General features: G+C 35.7%; 1 protein-coding gene across 1 annotated transcript; it reads right to left on the bottom strand.

Annotated features, from left to right (window-relative positions):
- Nucleotides 1-8,844: 8,844 nt before the first annotated feature.
- Nucleotides 8,845-15,075, bottom strand: LOC128994316 (uncharacterized). The gene is made up of 4 exons (XM_054418761.1): nt 14,962-15,075; nt 14,196-14,367; nt 10,306-10,735; nt 8,845-9,290 (listed from the first exon to the last, which is right to left on the bottom strand). The coding sequence occupies exons 1-4, from the start codon at nt 15,019-15,021 to the stop codon at nt 9,164-9,166; spliced, it is 789 nt and encodes a 262-aa protein (XP_054274736.1). The 5' UTR covers nt 15,022-15,075; the 3' UTR covers nt 8,845-9,163.
- Between the last annotated feature and the right edge of the window lie 98 nt (nt 15,076-15,173).

Below are 15,173 nucleotides of genomic sequence, written 5' to 3'. Positions count from 1 at the left end.
GATTATAGAATCTTAATTATTTCCTATATCCATGAACAATTTTTTTACAACGAATTATTCCCTCTAAAATATTATTACAGCATTTCACAAATATTAGAACAGACTCAGTATAATAGATCATAAACATAAACAAATGAAGTAACTGAAAGATTCATATACTAATGAAATTCAAATTATATTAACATATGGTTTGACAGCTCCATTTAAGTAATGTCAAATAATGTTTACATTCGGGCTAGTGACATCATTATTTTAAATTTATAATCCTTACCCTCTCTGTTCTAATATTCGTGCAGTATTTAATATGTTTGAACCAGCTGTGTGGAAATATGAAATCAACATTCATTTGACAGTTAGTTCTGCTTGTTTACATTTTTAAACTTTGTAGGTTTGTTCTTTGTTACCATGGATACCATCAATCAATATTTACTTTTAAATCTCTCACCTCAAATTTTTGAAAGCCCACGGGGCAGAGCCCTAGGACAATATCGAAGCGGGAATAGTTCTATATGTATCCTCGGAGCTGTAGCTTCATTTGTGTGCAATTTGAGCCCAGTCGGTTCAGTAGTTTTTGAGATTACCTCATACAAACACACACACACACACACACAGACACCACCTCTTCTTTATAATAGTATAGATATAGATAGATTTCGTAATACTGTATATTCATTTTTTAAATCCATACACAATACGGCTGTACAATTAATTTTAGTGTAAAATTCAGCTGATTGTAATTTTGTCGATGTCAGGCAAAGTACTGTTTGTAGCGAAAGTAATGTTTGTGTAGCGAAAGTAATGTTTATGTAGCAAAAGTAATGTTTGTGTCAGGAAAGGGAGCTGATCACTATTTGTTTTCAGTGTATGGAAATTGACGATTTTCGAAGATCTCAGCAGTATGGAAATTAGCTATTTTTGAATACAGAGGGATGAAAAAGTAATTTATTTCATTGGTACAGTACGGTATGTTGTTAAGTTCTTTTGGATTTATTGTCTTCAAACAATAGAGGAATTAAATTGGAACAATTGGAGGGTTTAAAAAGTATAAGTACCTTTCAAGTGCATCTTTTATTATTAAGTTATATAGTTATACAATTTGTAACATGCATCAGGGCCACTAATACACCTTACTAGGCTACCTAGAAAAATGTAAACCCCTTACCTGATTTGAAAGAAAATAATTATATACAACTAAGCAGTAAAATTAAGTTTTGTTTCTAAAATGAATTATGGATATGTAACTATTTCATGTATGTAGACCATAAGTATAATAATACCGTCTTTTTATTATCGTCTCATTATCTAACCAAAAGGGGAGTTTAATATTGCAGCAGGAATACAGCTGTAATTATATTTGAAAGAAATCACTGAACATTAACAGAAATTGCTGAAGTAATGAAAGTAGTTTACCCAGCTTCTTAATGAGCGCCTTTCTTAAACTTTAATTTAACTTTATTGCACAAACTTTATTACAAAAATGGCACACAGTCATTACATTATAAAAATCAAATATTAATGAAATTTCTTTAGTATAACAGTTTTACATTTCTATTCAACCATCATAAATATAACTTGTTGGTTGTTTTTGGAAATTATTTAAATTTTAAATGTTATAGTTGGCGTGAAAAATCTATTTCATAGCGTTTATTTTCTTCAACGGATATAAACTGATGTAACTCATGTGTATACTGACCAAAAGAAAAGGGTAATCGGATTTATACCTTCAGCATAGTATACTTAAAAATAGATAACCAATTGTGGCTATATTGCGAGGTGGGATTTATGAGAAGTAAACACAACAAAATACATAATTTGTTTTCAGTGTCCACCAAAAACACGGAAATAGTTATTTGTGTAACTAGTGGTGAAAGTGGCACTTTGCTGCACACGAGAGCAATGTTTGCGGAATGATCTCGAGTGCAGCAAAGGCCTTTTGCTCTCGTGTTACACATTATATTTTTCCTACAGTCACTATAAAGCATATAAATAATTAGTCTTTCAAACACTATACAACACGTTTTTAGGTTCACGTGGCAACACAAATGGTGTCCTAGAGAAAGTAGTACCCGCGGTCCGTATCACTCCACTATTTTTCCTCGGCAAGAAATGTGCTCCGCGTTTTGAGAATATAGTTCCGTACGTTTTTGTAATTTGAAGTGGTTTCCGCGCCTAAAAAATGCTTTAAAGGTATTTTCTTGTATATTAAGATCGTAGGAATGTTTTAAAAACGTTTAAAAGAAAAGTCCAGAAAGTTCAGAAATACCGAAACTATAAACACGAAATGACAGGTTAAATCGTAGTTATAATAGTCAATCAGCTGCTCATAGTATTATTATCTTTAAGTGTTGCCAACCTATTTCCAAGCGTACACGGATTACGTGCATAATAGAACCACGCTGTTTTGTGTTGTTTCGTTGGAATCCTGATGTGCGGCAAAGTATAAACCGTACGGCAAAGTATAAATATGCAGCAATTAGCAGCTTTCTGTACTATAAACAGTACAAGGAAGTCAACTTTGTCGGGTGACTGTAGGAAAACATACTTTTCCTACAGTCACCCGACAAAGTTTAGACGGTTTATACCTTGGCGCAAATCAGGATTCCAACGAAACAACACAAAACGGCGTGGTTCTATTATGCACGTAATCCGTGTACGCTTGGAAATAGGTTGGCAACACTTAAGGATAATAATATTACGAGCAGCTGATTGACTATTATAACTACGATTTAACCTGTCATTTCGTGTTTATAGTTTATGTTCTCTTTTCGGTATTTCTGAACTTTCTGGACTTTTTTTAAACGTTTTTAAAATATTCCTAAATAACAATAGTTAATAGCTAATAAACAAGAAAATACCTTTAAAGCATTTTTTTAGGCGCGGAAACTACTGCAAAATACAAAAATATACGGAACTATTTTCTCAAGTTGCGGAGCACATTGCTTGCCGAGGAAAAAATAGCGGAGTGATACGGACCGGGGACTACTTTCTCTAGGGCACCTATTTGTGTTGCCAGCTGAACCTAAAAAACGTGTTGTATAGTGTTTGAAAGACTAATTATTACATGCTTTATCGTGACTGTAGGAAAAATATAATTTGTAACACGAGTGCAAAAGGCCTTTGCTGCACTCGAGATCATTCCGCATTTGGCTGCGGCTCGTGCGTAAACGTTGCTCTCGTGTGCAGCAAAGTGCCAAATTGCTTACTAGTTACACAAATAACTATTCTTAGGTACAGTATTTAACCGATTTGATTTACGTAGCTAAATAAGGTTATAACAAATAACATTTATTTTATCTTAAACAATTCGTCTGAAAATCACATTCATGGATCCATCTCATAAATGGCAAACTTAAGTAAGTCCATGACGTAGGAAGTGGTGAAGGAAGTAGTAAAGGCAAGAAGTGCGGAGTGTGGGAACCGTTTGTGGAAGTTACATTAATGTATCTGCAATACTAAAATTTTATGGGAAGAGAGAGAAACAGGTCCAAGACGTAGGAAGTGGTGAAGGAAGTAGTAAAGGCTTGCAGTGCAGAGTGTAGGAACGCTTTATGGCAGTTACATTAATGTATCTGCAATACTAAAATGTATTGGGATGGGAGGGAAACAGGTCCACAGCGTTGGAAGTGGTGAAGGAAGTAGTATTGGTGAACAGTCTGCAGTGTGGGAACCGTCTGTGGCAGTTAGATTAATATATCTGCAATACTAAAATGCGATGGGAAGGGTGGGAAACAGTATGGAAGTGGTGAAGGAAGTAGTAAAGGCTAGCAGTGCAGAGTGTAGGAACATTTATTTGTATTTTGTATTATATCTATAAACATTTGTTCATTTATTGCTTTATAAACCATGAAACATGAATGCTCCACTCAACTGGCTTTGATTGCTATGAAAGCAATCCTAGTTATCGTATTCTAACAACGAAGCAATTGTATAAACGAGTATAACGACTAAATGTAGGCAATAGAATCTTATCCACTAACACATTTAAATAACATAACTTTATCGTTCAGCTGGAAAACTGCAAATTGAAAAGAGCAATCTCTGGCTCACTAATCCAAACATTCAACTTCTCATTTCTCATCCAGTATTAACAGGCCCAAAGGTACCCCTAGTGCGATTTAATTTTTGCAGTAAATATAACATCACACCAAAATTATTGGTAAAAAATATTGGTGTTTACGTTTATACACCAACGGGTGCTCCATGGGTGCTTTTTCACATAAATCAAATTTTAGAATATCTGCCATTTTGCCTAGGGAGATATCCACCTCGGGTTTGCATCATTGTGTTTCTTTTGACAAACCCTTCAAAATGAGGGGTCACTCAATAGGGATTGTTATAAAAAAATAGTCACCCCCACCCCCTACCCTGTTTAAGGAGTTAAAAAAAAAATGTTGATGTAGAAATTGATGAACCTATGTTAACAAACAATTCTACAAACAGAATATTCCTATCTATTTCGGTTTTAAAAATAGAGATTTGTTTGATGCTTTTTCACATACAGTAAATCATATTTAGGAATACCTGCCTTTTTGCCTAAGGCTGAGATATCCACCTCGGGTTTGCATCATTGTGTTTGTAACGTTGCTAGTAATGTTTAAAACAAGGGGAAATCGGACTGATCACCCGATAGTAATTATTGCTGTTTGGAGGGACGCCTTCCACTGCCCCAATACACAATATTGCTAGTAGGTCTTGCAACTGCCGCCTCCCCACTGAAGGAGCAAGATAAATTCAATCTGTAGCCAAGGGAGCTACACATGCCAACCATCAGTAGCCCTCAGGTTTGTGCATGAGTACTGATAAGCCCAACTGATGGATAAGGAAAAACTGTGCATTTATGGTGTGGAAGCCGACCTGACTGATTGTGGATATCCAGGACAACACCCTCTTCTCTTCAGGAATATTTTATTGAGGATATTAATGCAGATATTTTATTTGTAAATTGTATGTTCAAAATCAAATTATAAGTAGTTTATGTTGCCTTGAATGATTAATTTTGTTGGAATTATAAAATTCTAACATTGACTTTTCATGCATAGAGAATCTCAAAAAGCACATGTTTCTAAAACTTTGTAAATAGGTAAAATATATTTTATTAGGAGTTTTGCTGTTAATCAAAGTAAAATAAACGTTATGGGTGTTAATTTAATATACATAACTTAAAATTTAAAGTTAACTATTGTTGTACATAAAATTTTGTGAATATTGAGTGAAGTAAATTACAATCATTGTTGGGCTGTAAATGTTAAAATATAAAAAATCCAGTAGTATTTTTATTAAATTAATGACTTTTTTTCTCGAAAGAGGGCCAGGCTTACAAGTTACCATGGGATTGCATCGCAGCTAGAACAGCTTATTGTGCACCCTCGTTCACAGATCCTCATTCTTCGTCAAATCCCAGGCCCTTGGTGAACCGTGAGAGCCTTTTGACTATGGTGACCTGTTCTTCCCTTTGATCTCCCATCAATAGGCCAAGGGATCTCATACGCAGACCTTGTAGGGCTGGGCACATAAATATACCTTCACAGCTTTCACAAGGTCTCTGGCTGGGGCAACCAGTACCGAGATTTCCCCGAAAGGACTCAGCTCCTGAACTTGCTTGACCAGCCAATCCTTTGTGGCTGCGTCAGCACAGCCTGCACCTTTCTTCCTGGAGGCTTCATTAGAGTCAGCTTTGGGGGTACCACCCTTGCCCTGCTTTTTCCCAGCATCCTAGTTCCCGGAGGAACTGGCTTTGCAGGCAGCAGAGTTAGGGTGCTTGGCAGCCCACACCAGCCTCCTCTCACTTCTGGATAGCACCTTTTCGCCTTTGGCTTAAGCATCTGCTATCCCCCATCTTTGCAACTCGCCCCTGGAAAGTCGTTTTTCGTTCCTTTCCGGTTTCTGCGAGCTTGTCATCGTCAGATTTCAGTAGACCTTCCTCCTCCATTTGGGTCAGATTGTCTACATTGTTCTCACGAATACCGGGTATTTAATTCCACCTCCCCAGTGACCCGATTAGAGAGGTAAGGGGTGCGTACGACTGGGTTACCCCTGGTTCCCAGAAGGCTCCGTTAAGACACTGAATATTAGGCCCCCAGTGCCACAAGACTCTTGGCACGGATCGCATTACACCTTAGTCTAGGGCCCCCCCTCACTTGGTTCTGTAGGTGGACCAACACCCAGTGGCAGAAGGTAGCTCTCCGCAGCTAACAAGTGAGAGTTGGGGTTTAGGTTGTGGCCAATCTGCCGAACCAACCCCGCATGCGAGGTTTGGCCGGAACGGCGCGAAATTTTCTCCCACTCACTAAACCCCCATACCTTCCAAATTAATGACTTGGTTTTGCTGAAAACTGGAAATAATATCTCAAACGTTAGCAAATTTGAAAATATTAGGCTAGATTTTTAATAATCAACATTTTATGTAGCTACATTGTCTAGGTCAAACTCATTTAATTGTGCATATTTTATGTTCCATTTTGTCAATTTTAACTGGGTCAGAAATTATAGTTAGTGTACTCATTGTTTGATGTGTAATTTAATGTGTAATAGATTCTTGAGGTTAAAATAATTATTGTATGAATTCAATACATCATAGTAGGTGTGATACAATTATAAAATCATACTGTATAAGCTTTTGGGCAGTTACAATTGTAGCATATTATTTGGAATACAGATCAAACAGATTACTATGCAGATAATTTCCAGGACCTTGCATTATCACAAGAAGTTGTTTACAAAGTTGCATATTTTGATCTATTTTCTTTGAACTAGGGTGATTTTCTTTGGTGGAAATATTTGGTAATATTTAAATATTTGTATTTATGTAGGATTGTTATTTGTAATACTCACTAGAACAAATTAGTAGAATTATTAATTTAAACAGGGAACAACTATTACATTTATTTAATGTTTTACAATACAACTAATTTTATTTAATGTTTTACAAGAGCATGAGCATAATTCATTACAATCACATTCAAAAGTTATGTTTTGGCTTAAAAGTGTGGCACTAGAACTTGTTTTGTTAAATATATATATATATTATGTTTATGGTGAGATCATGTACTATTCGAAGGAATTTTGTAGGGTTTTTTGGCTACTGCTGCTGGGATTTGGATCCAACAGCCTGGACACTCTGTTCACTTCACTGCTTCGTACCCTACCGCACTTGGTCTACCCACTGCTATGTTTCTGGACATTTGGACTGCCTGACTGGTCAATCACCCTTGATGCTGTGGACCTACCTACTTCAGACCGAGCCCGAGATCATCTGTCTTCAACCGATAAGTCAGACATCTTATTCTTTAGTCCAAAATATCTTACCATCTGATCTCACAGCTTATCCCGGAATAATCAAATAAACACTTGGCTAGCCAGACATTGTGGACACTTGGTGCTTGAGTGCCCCCACCTCTAGGCGTGTGTGAGACTATTAAGTGCCACAGGAATATTTGAGTGCCTGGATGACGTCACGCCTCATTGGAGAATATTTATTATAAATTATTTAGCCTTGTTAGATTTAAGTATTGTGCATGTTCTTGTTTGATGCTATTTTTATGGTTATGTGGATGTATTAAAGAATTTATATGTATTTAAAATGTCTTTTCAGCACGGTGGCCACCTGCAGTTGCACTCAATTGATTAATTAATTTCATGTTGTAGTATTATTTGCTGAATATCTTGCTTTTGGTGAAACATATACTAAAGTTTATCTTGAGCAGACAATATCTGATTTATTTATGTAAATTTTTGAAATACTTTATTATTTGAATATTTGGTGGCTTGTGTGACATTGAGGGTTGAATATACAAATTGGAGCCACATTTAAATTATGTATTTTGTATGTGACAATCTGATAGCTGAATAAATATTGTGTCTGCTAACTGGTTATCATCTATTTGCCTGTCTAGACACAAATCATTTAGTGTGAATTTACAAAACAATTTGAATTAGAGTCTTTTGAATTTTAATCAATTCTTTTGGTATATTTTGAGTGTATATAATTTATTCGCTGTTTAGTTATAAGATTGCATCAACAGTCAAATTTTCTTTATCTTTATAGTAATTATTTGCATTACCTAAACGTTATCTTGTTATCTGTTGAACTGACCCAACCGGATAGATTCCCCATTGCCATCACATGAACTCCAGGGTATGATTAATGGGGTGGCGCCCTTTTAAAACCATCTTAACAGATTAGGATAGAATTTTGGGTAGCTTTAATATTCTTCAAGGCAAACTTTGGCGAATTAAGATTCAGACCCCGCCCTTCTCCACTGACTTGGCCGGAGCACATGGCATGTTCCTTTAACATAATGGATAACTCTGCACCCTTTAAATGATTTTCTGATTGTACTTTTGTCCCCAATTTATAAATGGAAATGTGTTACTCAGAATTGCATCATGTAATAAACAAAAATTTATATGGTTCATTTATCGTAATTACATCCATGGTACTCACCTACTAACAATATCCTTTAATTCAGGGTGTAACATAAAGCACAAGGGCGTAGGTTATTAGGATTTTCCTACTTTTAGGTAATATTTTTAGGTTTTTAGGGCTACCCTCTCAAAAATCCCAATATATTGGTTATTTAGTTATTTAAACACAGGATTTATTTATTTTTGTTATCACCATTCTGTAGACGAATCATTATTGTAAATAATTTATAGCTATGTACCAATGAATTTGTATTAAATAGTAGGAGAAATCATGCATCACAATATATACAACTATGGTGTAAAGTATATATGTATGCAAAGGTCTATGTGTAATAAAGCCACTTGATCAACTTTAGACAATTTATTTATTAAATAAAACCTGTGTTCAGACTTTTGAACAATGGTAAGCAAATTGCTTACATTATTTGATGTCTATTTAAATAAGTTTTCAATTGCTGAGTAAGTAGAATTGATTGTTATCGTTTTCAGGCACTGTTTATGACGGATGAATTTGACTGTATATATAAAGTATATACATTATATATAATGAATTTGTATATATATAAATTAGAATATAAGTAGAATTGATAGCTACTTTTCTACAGGAATATTTGCGTAATATTAGATCATGCCATATTGGATAAAGGATGGTTGTAATTAAAATTAAAATGGTAAATTCAAGTTTTGTCTTTTTATCTCCAAAACTAAGACATGGTTGACTCATTTCCTCTTCTGTTGGTTAAGACGTTCCCGCAGCCGGTGCTGGTTCAGGAGCAGAGTTAGTAGTAGGGGCATCTTCTACTTTACATAAAGATTCAATATTTGCTTCTTTACTCCATGCCGTATCTTCAGGACTGATCATATCTCTGAAAAAATTGTTATACTATGATGTCTATTGAGATTGTCAATAGTTTAACGCTATTTGTATTTAATATTTTTTAACATTTAACATTTTTGCTCAAGTTATCACGCTAACGGACACACACATATCTATATATATAAAAGGCAAAGCCCTCACTGACTGACTCACTCACTCACTCACTCACTCATCACTAATTCTCCCACTTCCCATTTACCTAGGAGGCTGAAATTTGGTACACTGATTCTTTAGGCATTAAATAGGAAAACTAAGTGGTTTTTATTCTGATCGGACTCTCGGGCTCCGCCCCAGTCGCTCTGGAGTTTCCCATGTTAACCTAATGAGTACTCATATTTAAATGGAGTTAATAAATCATAACAGCTTTTTCAATTAAACAAGTTGGTTCTGTTCTATGATGTTCAATAGCATTAAAGTTACAAGGATTACCAACAGGGTGCAGCACCATTATTTCTTTTACATTTATGACAACAGCTAATTTGTAACCAAAAGGTGAGTGAGCGTAGCGAACGAACTTCAACCTCGAGGCTAGTGAGCGTAGCGAACGAGCTAACCTGAAGGCAAGTGAGCGCAGCGAACGAGCTCCAACCTAAAGATGAGTGAGCGTAGCGAACGAGCTCCAACCTAAAGATGAGTGAGCGTAGCGAACGAACTTCAACCAGGACATGATTGAGCCATGCGAACGAGATCATCTTGAAAATTAAGAAGTGAAACGGGGCAAAGCCCGCGGGTACAGCTAGTGTAATGATAAAGTTATACATATCTCTATTTTACATATCTATCAAGATTTTCATGCAAAAAAAGAACAATTATAGTAGCTTTTTTCAAACGTATTTACTATTTAATAACTAATGTAATTCAACTCTTAAGTAATTGTCACGGTTCAATATTTGTAGGTAAATACCTTTATAGATACATGACCACAGTTATTTAAGCTAGTATACAGGTATCATTTTTATTCTTCCTGACATTTTACACATTCAACTATTCACCTTCGTACTTACTTTGCCTCGCATTCGTCCAACAATTTTGACCTTTGTGACTGTGTTGGGCAATCGTCTTCGCCACGTTTTTGGAATCCACCGTTCAGCGAAGCGAAGCTCTTAATCTTGCATTCTTCTTTATCCCCTTTGTTCACTCTGATTAGCAACACGTATACCGTTGTGCACACATTTCCGCCACAGTCATTGCGCGAGCAGAGGTGTTTGACGTTGTCCAGGACGACGGATGGGTCCGAAGTACAGTAAGCCTCAAACATGTCCGGTCCATCTAGAAGTTCTACGTAATGCAGATGAGTTTCCTTCGTCTTGGTAGCACAATGTTGCCGAGCCTCTGGCAAAGGGAGACACGCCATCTTGAAATTTTTCTTCGTAGTTGCTATGGAAATCAACTTCTTTCCTTTGTCATCTTTCACGAAGGTGCCGACTTTGTAAACTGGAAACAATTCATTTACGTTACTGTTAAGTATTCTATTGATTTTACATATTTTTGCCTTTATTCTGTCTTCAAAATCATACTCCTACTAATATTATAAATGAGAAAGTTTGGATGTAGTATGTATGTATGTTTGTGACAAGTAAACGCGAAAAATACTGGTCGGATTGGGCTGAAATTTGGCATGATGATAGCTCACATTCCTGATTAAGATATAGGCATATTCTTAACTCAAAAATCCTTTCGGGCTCTGCCCTGGTGGCTCTGCAGTTCCTCATGTTAACCTTATGAGTATCCTATACTCTAATACGAGCAATGTTTTGCATGTATGTATGCTTGCTTGCTTGCAGGAAGATCTCGAAAACGGCTCCGACGATTTTCTTCAAATCTTGTAAATAGTTTATTTTTGGCCTAAAAACGAGTTTCATGCAGTTAGAACTGCCAACAAAAATCTAATTGTAGAAAAACGAAACTGAAAGTCACATTTTTTTAACATTAGTCTTATGGGTTGCTATAAGTAACCATGTTGGTTGAATTAAATTAAATAACAAGGAAAAAGTAAACAAAAGGCTTGAAGTTGAAGCATTGAAGCATGTGTTCATTATAAGCCAACTACCCACAGTATACTAGCAAATTACAAATACAGTATAAAAGGGAAATCATCACTTGTTACTATTGACATAGATAAAACATACTAGTCTATGCTATTGAGCAAAGATTATACTGAAAATTGATTAATACATTGTAGGCCTAGTAAAGGCAAGCAGTACGAAATGCGGGATCTGTTTATGACGATTAGATTAAGGTTATCTGCTATCCTAAAATGCTATAGGAAGGGAAGGAAACAGGTCTGCGACCGTAGGAAGTGGTGAAGGAAGTAGTAAAGGAAAGTTGTCCGGAGTGTTGGATCTGTTTATGACAATTAGATTAAGGTACTTGCAATCATAAAATGCTATGGGAAAGGAGGGAAACAGGTCCGTGACGTAGGAAGTGATGATGGAAGTAGTAAAGGCAAGCTGTCCGGAGTGTGGGAACTGTTTTTTTACGATAACATTAAGGTATCTGCAATCCTAAAATTCTATGGGAAGGGAGGGAATCAGGTCCGCGATGTAGGAAGTGGTGAAGGAAGTAGTCAAGGCAAGTAGTCCGGAGGGTGGGAACCGTTTGTGACGATTAGATAAGGCTATTGGCAATCCTAAAATGCTATGGGGAAGGGAGGGAAACAAGATCCGGATTATCAAGATACAATTAAAGTGGTTTAAATACCTGTAATGTGGATAATCCAATCGGTTGTGAAACAACTAGTTTCGGCTCACAATGGAGCCTTCTTCAGGTTTTCCCAAGGACATTGTCACTTCTTCCGAAGGTCGTCAAAATTCACAATATTTACAAATCATAACAAACATTTAAAACACGTACGTAACACGCATGCCTAGGCCTAGCTTTAACGATGTGACCGGCGGGAGTTTACGTCTAGACTGCCGGGGACTATGGTCGGTGCGTCTTATCAGTAACAGCACAGAAAACATACTACTATAACCATATTACTATAACTTGGTTATAGTAATATGTTTTCTGTGGTAACAGGTTGTTTGTGGGTTTCATTCTTCTCCCTCTCCCTTTCCATTATTTCTATTGTAGTGTTGTAAACTTAAATAAAATTAGATGCGAATGTAAGCTTGTCGCTTAGCACGTTTTGTTTGTCCGATTTGACTGCCTTATAAATTTCGAATTCTTCTAGCGTGTTGATCTGAAACTTATTATTATTAAAATGTAGAACAGTCATGTTATCGTTGATGTTGGAATAGCTATGGTTGTTTGTGATTAAATGCTTTGCAAAAGTTGATGATTGAGTGGACGTGGTTTTCTTGAGGATGTGTTCCTTAAAACGTTTTGCAAAAGAGCGTGATGTCTGGCCTATAAAATAATTATCACAATTGCTGCAATTGATTTGGTAAACACCTTTCTTATCGTAGTTTGATGTAGACATGAGAGTACGTTCCTTTAACTTAAGAGCCAAGTTTGTTGACAGATTTAAATGCTACTGTGATGTTGTTCTTGGCCATGATATTTTTAAATTTTTAACTTAGATGAGTTCCAAAGTCAGCCGATAAAAACGTCTTAGGCTCTTTTGTTTTGTTTTTATCTTTATTCAGCTGTTTAGCTACCAGTTTATCTACTATCATGGATAAAAGGAGTAACTACTATACTACGTTTGAATCCATTTTTTACAGCTATGTATTTGATGGTATTTAATTCCTCTTCATAATCTTTTGTATTCATTGGTACTGTCAATAACCTGTGTACAAAACTGTTGTATGCAGCCATCTTTTGGGAGTATGGATGGTGTGACTCTGAATAAATGGTTTGGTCAGTGCAAGTCGGTTTTCTATAGATCTTAAATTCAAAGTGGTCATGTGTTGTTTAAAGATGGTGAGGTCGAGAAAGTTGATAGAGCCGTCTTTCTCCTTTTCTAGAGTAAATTGGATGTTTTTATGGATTTTGCATAAATATGTATTTAACAGGGTCAACTGCCTGCTGTTTCCGTTAAAGAGAACAATTATTGTGTCATCTACATATCTATGGTAAAAGATTATTTTATCTCTGCAACGGTTAGCGTCTGTGAACAATGTTTTGTTTTCAAGGTCATTTAAGAATACTTCGGCTAAAATGCTTGATAGAGGGGAGCCCATAGCTAACCCTTCTTTTTGGATGTAGAAGCTATTTTGAAATTTAAAATAATTCTGTTTCAGAACAACATTCGTTAGTTTTATCAGATCATCTATTGCGTCAGGTGAAAGTTTGGAATTCTTCAATAAGTTGAGTTTGAGGATGTCTATTGTTTCGTTAATAGGGATATTTGTATAAAGATTCACAATATCGAATGATGGTAGTCTTCTAGGCTATTTTCAAGGCTATGGTTGTTCTCTAAAATAATTTCATTTCTGATTATCTTATCAAGTTATTTTGCCACTTTATATGCTGGTGAAGGCGTGGAGTTGACAAGAGGTCTTATAGGTATGTCGAGCTTGTGAATCTTTGGTAGTCCACGGAGTATTGGAGCTTGCGGGTTCGTGACTTTTAAAGAATTCATTTCAGATTTCATAAACAAATGTTTGCTTTGTACAAGCAAACAGTAAATAATCCAATCGGTTGTGAAAATAGTTGTTTCACAACCGATTGGATTATCAACATTACAGGTATTTAAACCACTTTAATAAAATTTATCATCATATCTTAAGGTACCTTCATGCCAAATTTTGTGCCTTTATCCGCCAGGTAACGGTATTCTTAAAGTAAAGCCCTAAGCAACCTCACTGATTGTTGTTTTCGCCCTTGCCATTATCTTTCCCAAAATGAGTTAGTTTCGGGACTTATGAAATATAATATTACAATACAGAATCATGCGCTGGCAAACTTAAAGACTACTCTAGCCTACTTATAATTGTCCAAAATATACCTTTTCCGGCCTTGGATGTAGATGAAATGCCTGTTGGTGGAATGCCTGTAGATGGAATGTCTGTGTTTGCGCCATTTGTGGTAACATGATGACTGGACGAATATTCTGTAGGCCTATTCATCAAGTGGTTAGCGGCTTCTTTTTTAACCAATTGATGCCTGTAGATTAGAAGCTGAAACAGGAGATTTATATACATTAGAGCGAAATATTTTTGTCCTAATTATTTGTAACCTTCCACAGCAAGCGATTTCCAGTTAATTAATCTATTTTCAAAATTACTTCAGGCTCGTGAGATTCGTGTCAACCGTGTTTTCGATCATTTGGCTAAATTTACGATTTGTTTAAACATGGTAAAACGCTGCCGACTTGTGTCAGGTTAATTTTTTCGCGTAGAGCTCGATGTAGGTTAATTTATTAATGCCATAAAATATTCAATGAACTTCTTATAATTATGACAAATATTAATTCGCACATTCTTATACATATCGGTTCTACTGTGATTTTGTACCTGATAATTTAAACAATAAATAACATATTGGCTAAGTTCGAGCCATAAAATATTATAAATATTGAACATCATTTTAAAGGAAACATATACTTACTCTTAGCTAGTAACAAACTTAGTTACACTGTAAGACGCTGTTGTCTATAACAAAAATATCTTGATTACAAGTTGTTTCCTTAAGTTATACTCTACAAGTTTTCATGTATAAATAACTACAAAATTAAATTAAATTAAAATCAACCTAACAAAACATAAACTCACCCCAGTTAACATTGAGAGATTTACGACGGTCAAAACACCAAAAAATACAACGTAATTCATGCTTGTAGTTTTAGCTTAAAACTACAGAACCGCAGAATCCGTCGATTTGTCGATGATAACAACATTTTCGCAGATCATTAGCATTAAATGTCATGTTTGTGATACGTGTGAACAGCTGGTGTATCTGCCATCGCTGTGATGTCATCATCAAC

This window comes from Macrosteles quadrilineatus, unplaced genomic scaffold, assembly GCF_028750875.1.
Source record: "Macrosteles quadrilineatus isolate MER2022 unplaced genomic scaffold, UCM_ALF_1.0 Scaffold_5__1_contigs__length_97177068, whole genome shotgun sequence".
Taxonomy (NCBI): domain Eukaryota; kingdom Metazoa; phylum Arthropoda; class Insecta; order Hemiptera; family Cicadellidae; genus Macrosteles; species Macrosteles quadrilineatus.
Note: the sequence above shows the minus strand (reverse complement) of the source record. Positions and strands in the feature narration are given on the sequence as shown.

Bases quoted from the DNA above. Each gene is read 5' to 3' on its own strand.
- LOC128994316 (XM_054418761.1), bottom strand. From the start codon at position 15,021: ATGAATTACGTTGTATTTTTTGGTGTTTTGACCGTCGTAAATCTCTCA. The intron at 10,736-14,195 runs GTATATTTTGGA...AATTGTTTCCAG, and splicing joins TACATCCAAGGCCGGAAAAG to TTTACAAAGTCGGCACCTTC. The intron at 9,291-10,305 runs GTAAGTACGAAG...CAATTTTTTCAG, and splicing joins TTGGACGAATGCGAGGCAAA to AGATATGATCAGTCCTGAAG.